The 13,405-nt window shown below is 40.5% G+C and overlaps 1 protein-coding gene across 4 annotated transcripts in view; it reads right to left on the bottom strand.

Moving 5' to 3' along the window:
* Window positions 1-12,213, bottom strand: part of gabrg2 (gamma-aminobutyric acid type A receptor subunit gamma2) — a 49,434-nt gene extending 37,221 nt beyond the window's left edge. For all 4 annotated transcript variants that reach the window (XM_023429375.2, XM_023429374.2, XM_023429373.2 and 1 more), the window contains exons 1-2: window positions 11,682-12,213; window positions 3,236-3,375 (exon numbers count right to left, since the gene is read on the bottom strand). In XM_023429375.2, coding sequence (XP_023285143.1) covers window positions 3,236-3,375; window positions 11,682-11,797 — 256 coding nt within the window. In that variant the 5' untranslated portion in view covers window positions 11,798-12,213. The remainder of the gene's footprint in view (window positions 1-3,235; window positions 3,376-11,681) is intronic.
* Window positions 12,214-13,405: the final 1,192 nt, after the last annotated feature.

Below are 13,405 nucleotides of genomic sequence, written 5' to 3' on the forward strand. Positions count from 1 at the left end.
CCGCACACATACATGCACATGCATGAACAAACTCATACAAACACATGTAATCACACACGGCGCTCTTAACGCTCTTAAACTTCTCACATAGTTCTCAAGAATTAGGCTAAGAATAATACTGCATGTTATTACAGTGGCGTCATTAGAAATAATAAAGACTGAAAATCCAATGCACAAAATATATAACCCTGGATTGGATTATTAGCAAAATCACATATAACGTCGTGGGCACAACATGATTAGAAGATATAGACAAAATGAATTATCTTATTTAATACAGCCAACAGGAAAGTGTATGTCTCCCATTAATGCACAAACAGGTGCCAAGGAAACATCACTGCAACATGCCAGTGAACATAGTGACTGTGCTCAATTCTCTAACTTGCTGTCTGAGACAACATAATACATGCCAATACACCCACCACAGGCATTCTGGTAAAAGGCTGATCAAATTAGCTCACAGACTCCAAGTGACCAAATGCATCGGCATGCATTACCAAATCACTTAAACCTGTTGGTTAAATTCATTAAACTCACTGCACAATAACTGTATGCCCTTGTGAATGCTATGAAACAGTCTGTTTTCTAGAAGGCAATGACCTTGATCAATGCTACGTCTATTATGAATTAGGAATGAAGGATTTTCAAATTCCTTCTCTCTCAATGTCCCAGTCCCATTTGCTTCAGTTTTCATATGTACAGTAGAGTAGACTGCAGGGGCATTAAAAATAAATGAGCACCACAATGGACTTCAAAGGGGAACCGTGGCACAATCAGCGATGAATCTAAATCCGCAGCATTTCAGTGCTCTGAGGAGCGGAGGAGAAACTTCGCCTCGCCTTTGGTTTGGTCGGTCGGTTGGTTGATTGGTCAGTGGCTCAGATGACAGTATAGCCAGCTAATTATAACCCCTCTGTAGCTGTGCAACTTGGCAGCAGCTGGAGGACCAACGCTGAAGGAGCGAGATCATAGCGCGTTTGAAGATGATGGTTAAGACGGTGGCAGCCAGCCGCCCGGCTACGCAGCAGCTCTCCGGGTTGAAGCTGCACCTCAAAGCAGATCTGAACTGCTCCTCAATTTACAGCAAAAGCCCACTTCTGAAGTCGAAAGAATAAAGATGATGCCCTTCGCGAAATGTGTCACATTTATGTGTCGCATTGCACACATTGTACAGTATATGGGAAAAACCATGGAAGCAGTTGAGTGTGAGGGATTTACTATATACACCCCTGTTACTCAGCTGCTTTCATCTTGTGCCATCATTTCAGTCGGTTCATTGGTTAATGCTTTAAAGCTGCATTAGGTCAGAGGGGGCTGGAATCTGAGGGGAATCACATTAATACATGAATACATATACTACTGTCCTTAAGGCAGCAGTGGAGTGAACAGTGGAGAAAACCACAGTGTTTTCCAAACTGGTAGAAAACAGGAAAAAACAAAACAATAACAGAAAAAGAAGCTTCATATGGAAAGTTTGCACGTTGGTGGCTTATAAACACATTTAATCCTCTGAGATCCTGTAACATTAACTGCACAGAACATTACCATTTTAAGGTGGCTCATCTGTGTGTGTTCACTTGTTCTGTTACAGATACCAGAAAAGGTGTTAACATTTTCTGCTGCGCTTTAGGGTCCAGGTTGTACATTTCTCTCTTCCCGTGGGTATACCCTACCACAAGACACCAAACTTAATTTAGGCAAACAAGACAAATGTAAAATGTCTTAACTGTAACTCTCTGATATAGGCTGATAAGACTGAGGGAGAATTAGCCTCAACGTTTGCAGCTCAAATACAGCACTACCCGGTGGCCCCCGGTCCAGCATGAGCACTACAGTCGATGGAGAGGCAATTCACTGAGCATACAGAGTGGTACATCTTTATCATTCTCTAAGAGTATGCGACAGATTCTGACTTAAACCAGTTTTCCCTGGAACACCAATCCACGAAATCAAGTATTCAGGGCTCCCCAAAATCTCTGCACTCTACGCTTTGCAGTTGGACGTGACAGGCTTTAAGATATATGTGCACTTGTGTAGACAAGGGAGCCCTGCCCAGCTGTCTGTCAAAGTGAAGGGAGTGCTACTTGTCTACATTGAAAAGAGAAGGCTTGCAGGACTGTGACAGACTGCTATCCCGACCGTCGCACATGCATGTCCGTAAACACAGGTACACACACTTTATAATAAGCCTGGCTGCCTGTCAACACGCAGCACAAACACACACATGCACACACACACATAGAATGGACAGCGGCAGACACATTTTGCTGCCCAGTGTAATAATGAGCTGTATGCTGTGTATATTAAATCTCTGCACGGGGCATCCAGCTACTGTACGGCCGGCCTTCTGTCATTTTTTTCCTTTCTTTTTTTTTTTACTTTACAATGTGCAGCAGTAATATTAAAATATGCATCAGATGGCATGACTAACATTATCACCAGCTACCACCAGAGGTGGAGCAGGTAATGAGGAAGTCTCAGCTGTGCAGTCCCAAGTCCAGTCTAAATCCTACACTTTGCGTTTTGTGTCCTCAGATTTACATAAATGATGAATGCTTTTCAAAATGTCACTTTCAAACAAACCAAACATAAGATTTAAGAGCGAACAGATCAGATGTACCATTCCTGTGACTAGGGTGGTGTGGAGCATTTGATCAAATCTTAATCCAGTTTCGAATCCAAAACAAACACATTTCGTTTTGGCCCTTTTGCAAGTAACTAGCAGCATCGATGTTAACTACCTACAGGTAATGATCTAGTCTAACCTTGCAAGGCAGCTGGAGTTCTCATGGGGCTTTCCAGACTTCTATGGAAGTAGATCTGTCCCCCCAGATTTTGAAATTGTAAAGCCAGTGAATTTTGTTCAGAATGAAAAATTCAATGCATAGATATTCAAGTTGTTCAAATTCAACAGGCCAAATTCAGATCCCAAAATTTGAGTCAAAAATTCTGTGTCAACATCCAGGATAGGCAGTAGATTCTGTCTCAAATCGAACCAACATCCAGCCAATCAAGTAATGCTTCAAGCCATTCGCTTGTGGCCAAACCGCAGTGCTTTAGACCAATAAGCATCCTATGATGGAGGGACTAATGGCAGCTATGGAGAAGCGGCTTTTCCAGTATTCCTAAGTGCCATTTATGCACAGATTTTGGGCAAATGTTGCCCATAATCGTGGGTTGTGTTTCTTTGTGATTCTGTGACTAAACGGATCATCTGTGAAAAATCAGCGCCCACCTCCGATGTCAGGTCTGAGTTTGTTGTCATATCCATCTAGTAGGCTATTTAGGATGTGTGTGACGTCACTCTCGTACACTTTGGGAGTCAGCACCCACGTCTTGTTAGACACCTCATCATCGTCATCAGTCTGGAAGGAGCTGTGAGGAGGAGAGAGAGAGAGAAATGGATGCAATCAATAATTTCTTTTAAAAGGAGTGCAAGCAGTTTCTTTCCTATTGTGTTCTTTACAAAGAAATGTTAAGAGATGAGAGACACAGCCAGTGACAAGTCTTTTGAAGATCTCGACTCAAGGTCATGAGAAAAAAATAATTTTCAGGGCTTTTCATCACCACATCATCACCAGACACACTGAGATTAATCTTCCCTTTCCATTTTGTGACTGTTGTTTCTCACACATTCAGTGCAGCACTTCTGATGGCGAACATGCATTTTCTCGATTTCTTCACACCTGCTCTGTGAATCTTGTTTGAATTGAGTGAAAATTCTGTTGTCTCCTTTATGTACCAGTCTACAGTATAGATTTTTATTTCCCAACTGGGAGATGTCTGAATTCTTGCAGCAATGCCATCTTGAACATGTATTGTAATTTGCAAAAAGAATATCTCGTCAAACACACCTCTTTAGTTTGATGCAGATTGATATTCTAATCAGGTATTTTGAACTTCGTCCAAATCTAGGACAATTTAGGGCACAGTGTTTTAGTGAAGAACCCAGCAGGACAGCAAGACCAGTCCCATCGTGCATTCAGACCATATCAGATAAGACAAAGTAAAGGCAAACTGTGTGCTATGACGTCTGGATTTTTTTTTTTTTTTTGTCATAATCCCATGGTTCTCACTCTTGCTGGTGCCATTAGATACTGGCACGAGATGCAAAAATGACAAAACCACAGGAAAATGACACGTACGCTCATCTAAGAGGATATAAAATAGACATATACAGAGCTTTTGGCAGAGGAAAATGATGTTATCTCTGAGGAGATGTGCCGTTAGATCATTTAAAGGAGATAATTCAAATCTGGAGTTTTACACTTTCCTTTGATCATGTTCTTTGGAAATTACATCAGTGTATCGCCAGCTGCCAGCACACCAGCTGAGAGCCACTATAATCTATATGACACATCAGTTTAACCATTAATTTTGTCATCCTGGGAGCAGTGTATGCCAGTCCCGCCCATCGAGAAGTGTCACTAATGTTTAAGGTAAACTGATAAGATTTTAACTTTAACATTGGCCATGCAAGCTCACCATAGTTGAGACATCTTTATATTAGCATAAATGTCAAATAAACTCTACTTAACATTAAAGTCTGACCTGGACAAGAATTTATTCTGCTAAGAGTGAAACAAGTTCACAAATGGTCACTTTGTTTAAAAGTGAGATATTCTGCCTTTTATTTGCCTCCATTTTATTTGCTCTAAGGCTGATTTTTCTCTTCTGTCCAATTTTGTGTCGTGTCACAGCTTTGTCCTCACACCTATTACAACCCCATACTTTCTCAGTGACTACACAGTATATACTGCTCGACCAATGAGACATACTTTTGATGAAGGACTAAATAAATTAAGACCAGAAAATCGAAGCACTCGGTTGAATTAATGTGAAAGTATAAATGAACTAAGAGTAAAAAACAAAATTCAATTTTAAATTCTTCCCACCCTCTCCCCCACATCCCCAACTCAACTCATGAGATATTTAGGCTTTCAGTTTTTAACTCTACAAAAATAATGAATAAATTCCAAGATGGCAAAGTTTAAGAACTTGATGGCAGAATTGTTTGTCATATCAAAAAACAGGGTTTTTAGAGCCCCCAAGCTTTTGTGAGAGCTGGAGAAGACAGGGCAATTTTCCTGAGTTTACTTCCTCATCACAGACGTCTCAAACTGAAAGGATAATTATGTCTCAAGAGCCCCCGACCACAAATACCAGCACGGTGGAGTAGTAAATGTTTTTCCTGCTCTCCCACAGACAAGTATGATCTTGGTAAATTATATGTCTGGAGTGAAGATTTATTCTTTGTTACAATAGACTTTTTTTTTTGCACATTTGAGACCTGGATAGCAGAGAGAAGCATATGATCTCCCATGATAATGTATTAGGGACAGTTAATATGCTGACAACAACAGGCTGCCTTGTTAGCACTACTTAGCACTACATGATGTTATCTGCAGTAAGATTTGCACTGCCACTGGGCAGGGCTCTCTGTGTGCGCCAGAACGAGAGGAATAGACCAGAGAGCATGTAAGTGATGTGTCTGTTGGTGGAAGTGCCTGATTTACGTACATAAAAGCACAGATGGAATTTGGGCTGCATCTTTTCATTCAATTTGTGCTTCCACAATCTGTGTGTAATTAGTGTGTGATTTACCAAGGCAGCAGTTTATTACGCAATCAGTGTCTGGGACTGCCTTCCAGTAATGTTTTCTACATGAAAGGAGAGTTGAAAAAGTTCAGTGGTGGGTTTTTTTGTTGTTGTTTTTTTTAGATTAGCACCTCTAAAAAATAATATAACTTTTATGTAAAGAAGTCACAACATTTCAAAAAACTTCCTGAGACCTCAATTAAACTCTAACTGAAAAAAATCGGATGTTAATTACTGATTAAATTTAAATCATAGTATTGACTTAAAGAAAAGGTTTGTGAAATTACAGCAGTAGAACCATGCATATTTAGGAAAAAACAATATACAATAATAACTAAATATTTCTTAACCTGGACACAATCTAATTTGCAATAAACTATTTATTTTTTTGTTTGCTAGACCTTCATCAGGCTCATTGTCTAGGGATTTTTTAGTTGCTACTTCGGATCCATTCATCCTGCTCCTACGCACCTGCCTCACTGGGTAGATGTGCGAAGTGTTCCTCTGTTTTGAAACAACAGATTTCTTGTAAGAAAAAAAACACATTTTTACTCCAAATCTATCTTGTCTAAACATGAAACAACAAGAACTCTGCACCACATACTGTAGCTCAGATACTTGAAACAGACTCCCAGAAAACACGAGGCCTGCTCCAGACCTTAGTTCTTTTAAAATCAAAGCTTTAAATGTTTCTGTTTGCCATAGCTTTTCATTAAAATCAAATTTGGGGATTATTCACACAAATCTTGCACTGCACTGTAACTGCACTGGGATATTCATTATGCTATTTCAACTTTTTTTTTTTAATCTTCTACATTGTTGCACTCTTTTAAAATCTTGTTTGTTTATATTATTTGATATCTTGTCTTAAAGCCTAAATCGCCTTGTTGTTGTTGTATGGTGCTCTATCAGTGTAGCTAGGGTGGCTCAGTGAATGTCAAGTTCAACTTTCAACTCCTAGGTTCAGCTGCTGACTTTAGTTAAATAATGGATATATTTGGTCATTTAATGCTCTTGTGGTTTTTCTAATGTATTTTTTTACTTGTTTTAAGCAGATTTTTAAAGATTTCCATAAAATACAAAATAATTAAAATTCATTTTTTTCTGCAACAACCTTCTCTTAATAGACCAGTGTAAATGTGCACATGGTCTTTGGAGAGAGATAATTTTCCATGCTGAATAAATACATGAATAAATAAATAAATAAAGGCTGAAAATTGTAAGAACCTTGGTAATATCCAATGGAATCTTCAATCACCCATATATTTCATATCTCCAGTGATTTGTGCGATCTTCCTTACATGCATATGCATTAATGAGAGGCCTACTTTACTAATTACATGCAAGTTATGGCTCAGTTTACAGAAAACCTGCGTTTGCGGCTGCTTGACGAACAACACAGATTTGTTTGGGCACAGAATGTATCACAAACACGGCAGAGACAGAAGAGTAAAAGTGATGGAAAAGCAGATTGTGTCAAACCCTCAATCCATCCAGCTCTGGATCTGGGAGATGGCCAACAGCACAAAAGGGCAACCTTGAAACAATTGTGAGCTTTCAATGAGAGGAAAAAGAGACTTCTGAATGAAATAATAAAGAATGGTGGAAATGGAAATGGTGAGGGGAAAAAGAAAAAAAAGAAAAAAAAACACTGTTTCCATGGTGAAGCACAAGGACAGAAGCCCTGATAGCTTTCTCATGTTCTTAGGCTGGGTGCGAGGAATAATGTTTTGACCAGCACTCTTTCTTAGACTTCATTAAGTGCCATTAAGTGCCATCCATCTCCATCATAACACTAGAGCCTAAAACATTAAATCGTAATTATTTCACTCTGGTGGACCCTTTTAGATATGCCTTACTGGATGTTATTAAAAAAATATCCAGGGAATACCTGTATTTGACACAGACATACAGCTGGATAATAAAGAGGGCAGCAAAGGATGTGAGACCCTGAAAATCTCTTTTTAGGTGGCTGCAGTTTTAACCATCTATATTCATCTTGCTGAGTATCACAGTGCATATGGAAAAGCTCCAAAGACGAGCAGATCAAAGGAAGAGCCATGTGTTCTCCACTGCAGGCAGATCTGAGGTTTTGCCTGCTAATTCAGTACCTGAAGGTCCACAGAGAGGTCTGCGCCAGTATGTGTGCATCTTTGCTGTATGTGTGCGTGCTGTTGTGTGTTTGTGTGCGCATTCGAGTTTTGTTTTTTCATGCATATGTATGCCCATGTTCGCGTATGTAGCGATGGAGAGTAATGGAATTAAATGTTGTGTTCACAGCTGCCCTTATTGAGGACAGTCTGATAGTTTCATGCATTCTGCCCGTCACATCTTCAAGAAAGCACTTTCATCTGCTCTATATGCAACAGTCAAAACATTTCCCAACTATTCAGCAGATCTCGGCTGAAATCACATCTCAGCTTTAATGTAACACAGCACAGAGCTGCCCCCATCCCCTGCAGCTTTACGTATTCATAAGAAGGTCTATGGGGGGAAATAAGGGCAATATCAGCTATGGAAGCAGCTATGTGCTTACCATTAGCATCCACTTCAAGTTCCCTTGAGCTATTATCTTTGCATGTTTTATACTGTAGCTAATGAAGGAACCTAATCTAATGAACCCTCATGCTTATTATTACCCAACACGTAAGTGGTCCTGCCCCTATGGCAACTACCCAGCAAACCACTCTTGCACATCAAGTTACTGCTACAAAGCCCCTTTCACCCGCTCTGCCTTTAATAAAAGAAAATAACACAACGGCCACTTTTTTACAAATTAACAAACCGTAATCATTTGAAGTGGGTGTAAATTTGTTCCCCTGCTTAACGAGACAGGAGCGTATGCGGTTGTAGTGCCCACATACAGGACCGTGACTGCAACCGCGTCACGCCTGGACCTCGTATGCCCGCTCTCTGGCAGAGAGACCCCGTTCATTTACAGGCTTCACTCACTTCAGTCTAATCCAGATCACAGAGATTAGCTAAATCGACTTGTTTCTGTCAGTGGTTTACTACAGTACAGGAGATTAGGCCCATTACTATTGGTGTCAATATCGTAAAGGCCCAATCAGTAATTTCTTGGACAATTTCAATGTGAAGTTTTTGACATATACAACTTAAATGTTTGACTGACAGATGATCTAAAGAAACCCTTAACAGCAACACAAGATATCGATAACTTATTAACAAGCCATGTAACATTACTTAAAAGGCATGTTGTCGTAGAAGGGATACTGCAGTGAACTATGATGATCAACCTCTAATGCAACAGTAAATGTTTGTAGTGAGCAATAAATTATATCCATGTAAAAACAAGCCATGTATATTTCCACTGAGGGAAACATAACATCAGTGGACTTGTTAAAGAAAGTCACAAACCGTTTTGGAAAGGGTAAGCTCTATATTTATCCACAGAATCTCTTATCTCTAAAAACAGAGAAATCAGGGCTGAGACATGAGAGATGGCCATAGTGAAAAGACTTTAGATAGGCCATGTTTTCAGCTTGGAAATAACAAGGCATGTCATGCGCCAACAGCCATGACCCTACTTCAAGTTTATTGTGAATAAATGGGAATAATCACCGCTGCTGTTAATTCAAAGCCTCCCAACTCTATCCCAGAAATCTGAAATCCCTCTGACCTTAATACCTCCTGGGTGATGAATATGACAGACTCTAAATTGTAAGCAAGAGGCAGCTATGAGCTTTGACTGTCATCTTCTACTGTCCTGTCAAACCCACATAGGAAGAAGATTGACATCTGCTTGCTATCAACTCCATTTTGGGAAATCTGAGACATAAATGTATATGATAGTCATTATGGAATACATGACAGAGTGACAGTTTATCAAAATTATATGTCCCAAACCTCTTCAAGCGATGACAAGAGGCAGATGGTATATGAGGGCTTGTCTGAATCAAGTGCACTGTGGTTTTGGAGTTTTTGGCTTATAAACACTGGTCGTTTGATGAGATGTTTTGCAGACTGGGGATAACTAGAATGCAACAAGAGGCAGGTGAAACTCAGGCTTGAATTCATGAAATTGTCATGAAATTTGTTCCACATCATCCTCACTGACAGAAGCTCAAAATGATACTACAAATCTTTGATCAGTTGTGATTATTGTTGTGTATCAAGATGCTTGTGGATCAGTGGAAGTTTTTTTTTTTGTTTGTTTTTTGAGAATAATACCTTATAAATGAGAATTAAAACATGAGCGCACTTTAGGCTAGATAAATAAACATGGAAAATAAAATAATACTTTGTAGTGTGTCACAAATTGTGGTTACGTCATCTGCCATCTGAAATGCTTGAGGCGAGTTTGCCAAACAGCGGACATCACCTAGCAAACTATAAAAACATAGAACCAGAGCCTCCTCACTCTGACATCACTTCCTCCCCCTGTCATGGCCATCCCATTATCCCGACCAATGGAAAAATACAACCAAAACATTTGCAACAAATTTTCCTCCACTTCCTCTTGAGGGTGTCGTGGATGCCGCGGATACCTTTGATGTGAAATTGCCTGTGCACTGGAGTTAATGTATGGTGACGCAGTCAGGCATCACTACACATAGTAACTGTCAATGAGTCACAAAGTAGCATAGATTACTGAAAGCATGCCTGAGGCCTTGTGAGATGTCTTATGTAAGAGGTCTCGCACATGAATCACATATCACTTCCAATGCAACTTACCCAGCAATCGCTGTCTTTTAATTAGTATAAAGGACGCAGGAACTGCATATGAAGTGTGTGAAAAGAGGAAAAACCTTGCGGTCACTTGGGGACCACTAAGTTCTCGGCCATAAATGTGACCTTTGCACAGGTGTTTACATCAAGAGCTCACATTTGGCCTTTGCATGATTATTCAAGAAGCACCCAAATGTCACTTGCATTGATCTCCCTCTGTTCATAATGCTTCAGTCACTCATGCACAACTTGCAACGTCCATAGCCTGCCCATAGATCTCAATGCAATTCCATGGGACAAGGTGTAGTGTTTACTCAAGCATATTGTGAATGCTACTTGAGCATACAATTACAAACGCACAGGCCTGGCAATGTATCGGCTGGGCAGGGAGCCCTGAGGTTGCGATCACCACGACGGTGATTGAACGTCGGCTGATTTATCTGCCTCCATTTTTCACCCTCCAGCAGCACAAGACGAAAGATGCGAAGAGCCCAACCATCCGCTTCCTCTTGACTATTCTTATCTCAGTACACAGGAATAACGTCTTGACAGGGCACAACCAAGCAGCTTCTCTTCACAAACCCCAAACCTGCGCCTCAGTTACAGCTGAAATGGATGTCCCGTGTCTGTTGTGTGAGTGTGCAAGACAAGGATCAGTCCATATGTGTTCTCCCTGTCCTTATTGTGCCTTTACACTTGTATTCTCTGTGTGATTGTCTGCCATTTTGAGATGCTTTTTTTTTTTATTATTTCAAATACGTGGGATGAAACGTACCCTCATTCACACCCAAGTTGTCTTTATTACCAACGACCGTTTGCATATATCTATTCCACTTCGGCCACATCCGACACATGCGTCCAATAATGAGACTTTGGCTCTGAGAATAGACTTGATCCTTGAAGACAGCTTAGCAGAGACTATGTGTAGCCTTAGCTTCACTCAACTTAGCCTGCCACTGTGCTATTTCTAACGCGGGGCAGATTGTGAGGAATACTGGACACATCATCTCTTCTTAAATATGTCCCTTTCCTTGTTAAAGCATCTGATGGCCGCACACAAATATCTATAGCATTATGTAGAATTTGTTTTCTGTTTAAAAAATAAATAAATAAATAAATCTCCCGGTAACGCGATGCATGTGTCGCTGTATCCATTTAAAAAGATAATATCAAACCTCCACGTCAAACTACAATTATAAGTGTGCTATATAGATGCATAACATGCTTTGTTTTTCTACTAAAACTACATCAGGATCCCACCAGCAGCAGGGCTGGGTTAGCATTAGATGGGAGGCACAGCAAAAATGATGTTGTTAGAATAAGGCACACGCTACCCAACACAGCCGACACAGAATCATGATTTTGAGAGTAAATATTACGCATTAATATCTTACCTTGTAGGTAGATTAACCACAATAAACACCCAGAGGAACAGCTTCATAGGGAGGGAAGGCTTCGCCATTGCTGTCGAGCATTTGGAGGCTAAATTGGGTGAAGCCATCATCACCATCTTCGTTTCCTCTTTTTTTTTTTGCAGATGGACGTGTCCGTCTATTTACTGTGTTTCCTCTCTGCGATACATTACGCACGTTAGCGGTAGCGGGTCTGCAAATCTAGACCCGAGGCGGACGTGCGGTGGAGTGAAATCAGCCAAAACAAAATCGATGCGAGTCGAAAGCTTGATTTTGTATCGCTCGTTTTTTTTTCTTTTTAAGGCTGCGTGTCTGTTGCTGAATCGACTGCCTAGCAGGGCCCTAAAAAACTGCCACAGACGGCGAAACCCCCCGTAATAAGCTACTATAATATCGAGCAGCTGAGAAAACCAGTGGAGCCTCGGTCTGAATGCAGATTAACACTGGGGTCAGAGAGGAACTGATGCACGTTGCTGCAGCACGGATCAACACATGCGTGGTTTCACCAAGCGGAAGCAGAGCTCCATAGAACAGGGGGAAAAAGCCTTAGCTTGCTGCTACAGGAAGAAATGGTGGTTTTCATTTTTTACTGCCAGCACACGGTTGACGTATACCACGTGATGACTGTTAGTATAAAACATTTTTTTTTGTTAACATGATAAAACGACACTTAAAAATGTGACAAAACAATTACCTGCTGTTGTGCGTGTAAAAACTTTTTTTTACACCATTGCACCATTTAAGATTTTAAATACCAGTATCAATGCCCAGAATGAGTGTCAAGACTGAAAGTTTGTATCATGTTTCCCTAGGACTTTTCCTATCACAAAAAGTCAGTTGGAAAAGTGTGTGTGTGTGTGTGTGTGTGTGTGTGTGTGTGTGTGTGTGCGTGCGTGCGTGCGTGCGTGCGTGCGTGCGCGCCTTGATATGCCCTACAGATCTAGTTGGAATCCTAAAATCAGCGGCAGTCACAAGTCCCGTTTTGTCACGCTTTCAGCACCTTGGACAGCTCCATTGCTTTCATATGCATTAGAAAGCACCAATCAGCACCAAGGACGGCTCCCGTCAGTCTGTTGCTGCTTAAATCAGAGGAGTACTGACTCTCACAGCCCAGCCAATTGAACAGGAAATAAATAAATATACTGTCATCACCCAAATTCAAGCCAGAAATCTGATTAGTATACTTTGCTGTTTCCTTAGTACATAAATTGATTGTTTGACTGAATTGGGTTAAGTAGGAATGTAACCCATGCCAGAGGATATACTTATATCAACGTAACATACACAATTCTTCTATAATATATGTAGCTATTTTCTTAAACCAATTCAGCAGGAGTATACTGCAGGGTTCGCACTGTCCTATGTAAGGTGCTCTATTACCCATTTCAATATCCTTATATAAGTATGCTAATGCTCCTGCTTTGGTGGGTGTAACTTCTTTCCAATGACTCCTTGAGGGGATGTATGAGAAAAATGTGTTCATAATCTAAAATACAAAATGGTAGCCTGTCCCACACTGTCTCATAAATTACTTTGATAACTGCTGTTACATTCACAGTATCTCTCCCTCTCCTTCTCTCTCTCTCTCTGGCTCGCTCTCTATCTGTTTAGACACACAGATGCATACATTACTTGGATGGCAAGTCTCAAATCTCTTTCAATGTCACCTCATGAGAGCAAAGAGATAGCGAGATAAATAAATGAAT

This window comes from Seriola lalandi, unplaced genomic scaffold, assembly GCF_002814215.2.
Source record: "Seriola lalandi dorsalis isolate HSWRI2012SDOR001 ecotype SW California unplaced genomic scaffold, Sedor1 jcf7180002054893, whole genome shotgun sequence".
In the NCBI taxonomy this organism is placed as follows: Eukaryota; Metazoa; Chordata; class Actinopteri; order Carangiformes; family Carangidae; genus Seriola; species Seriola lalandi.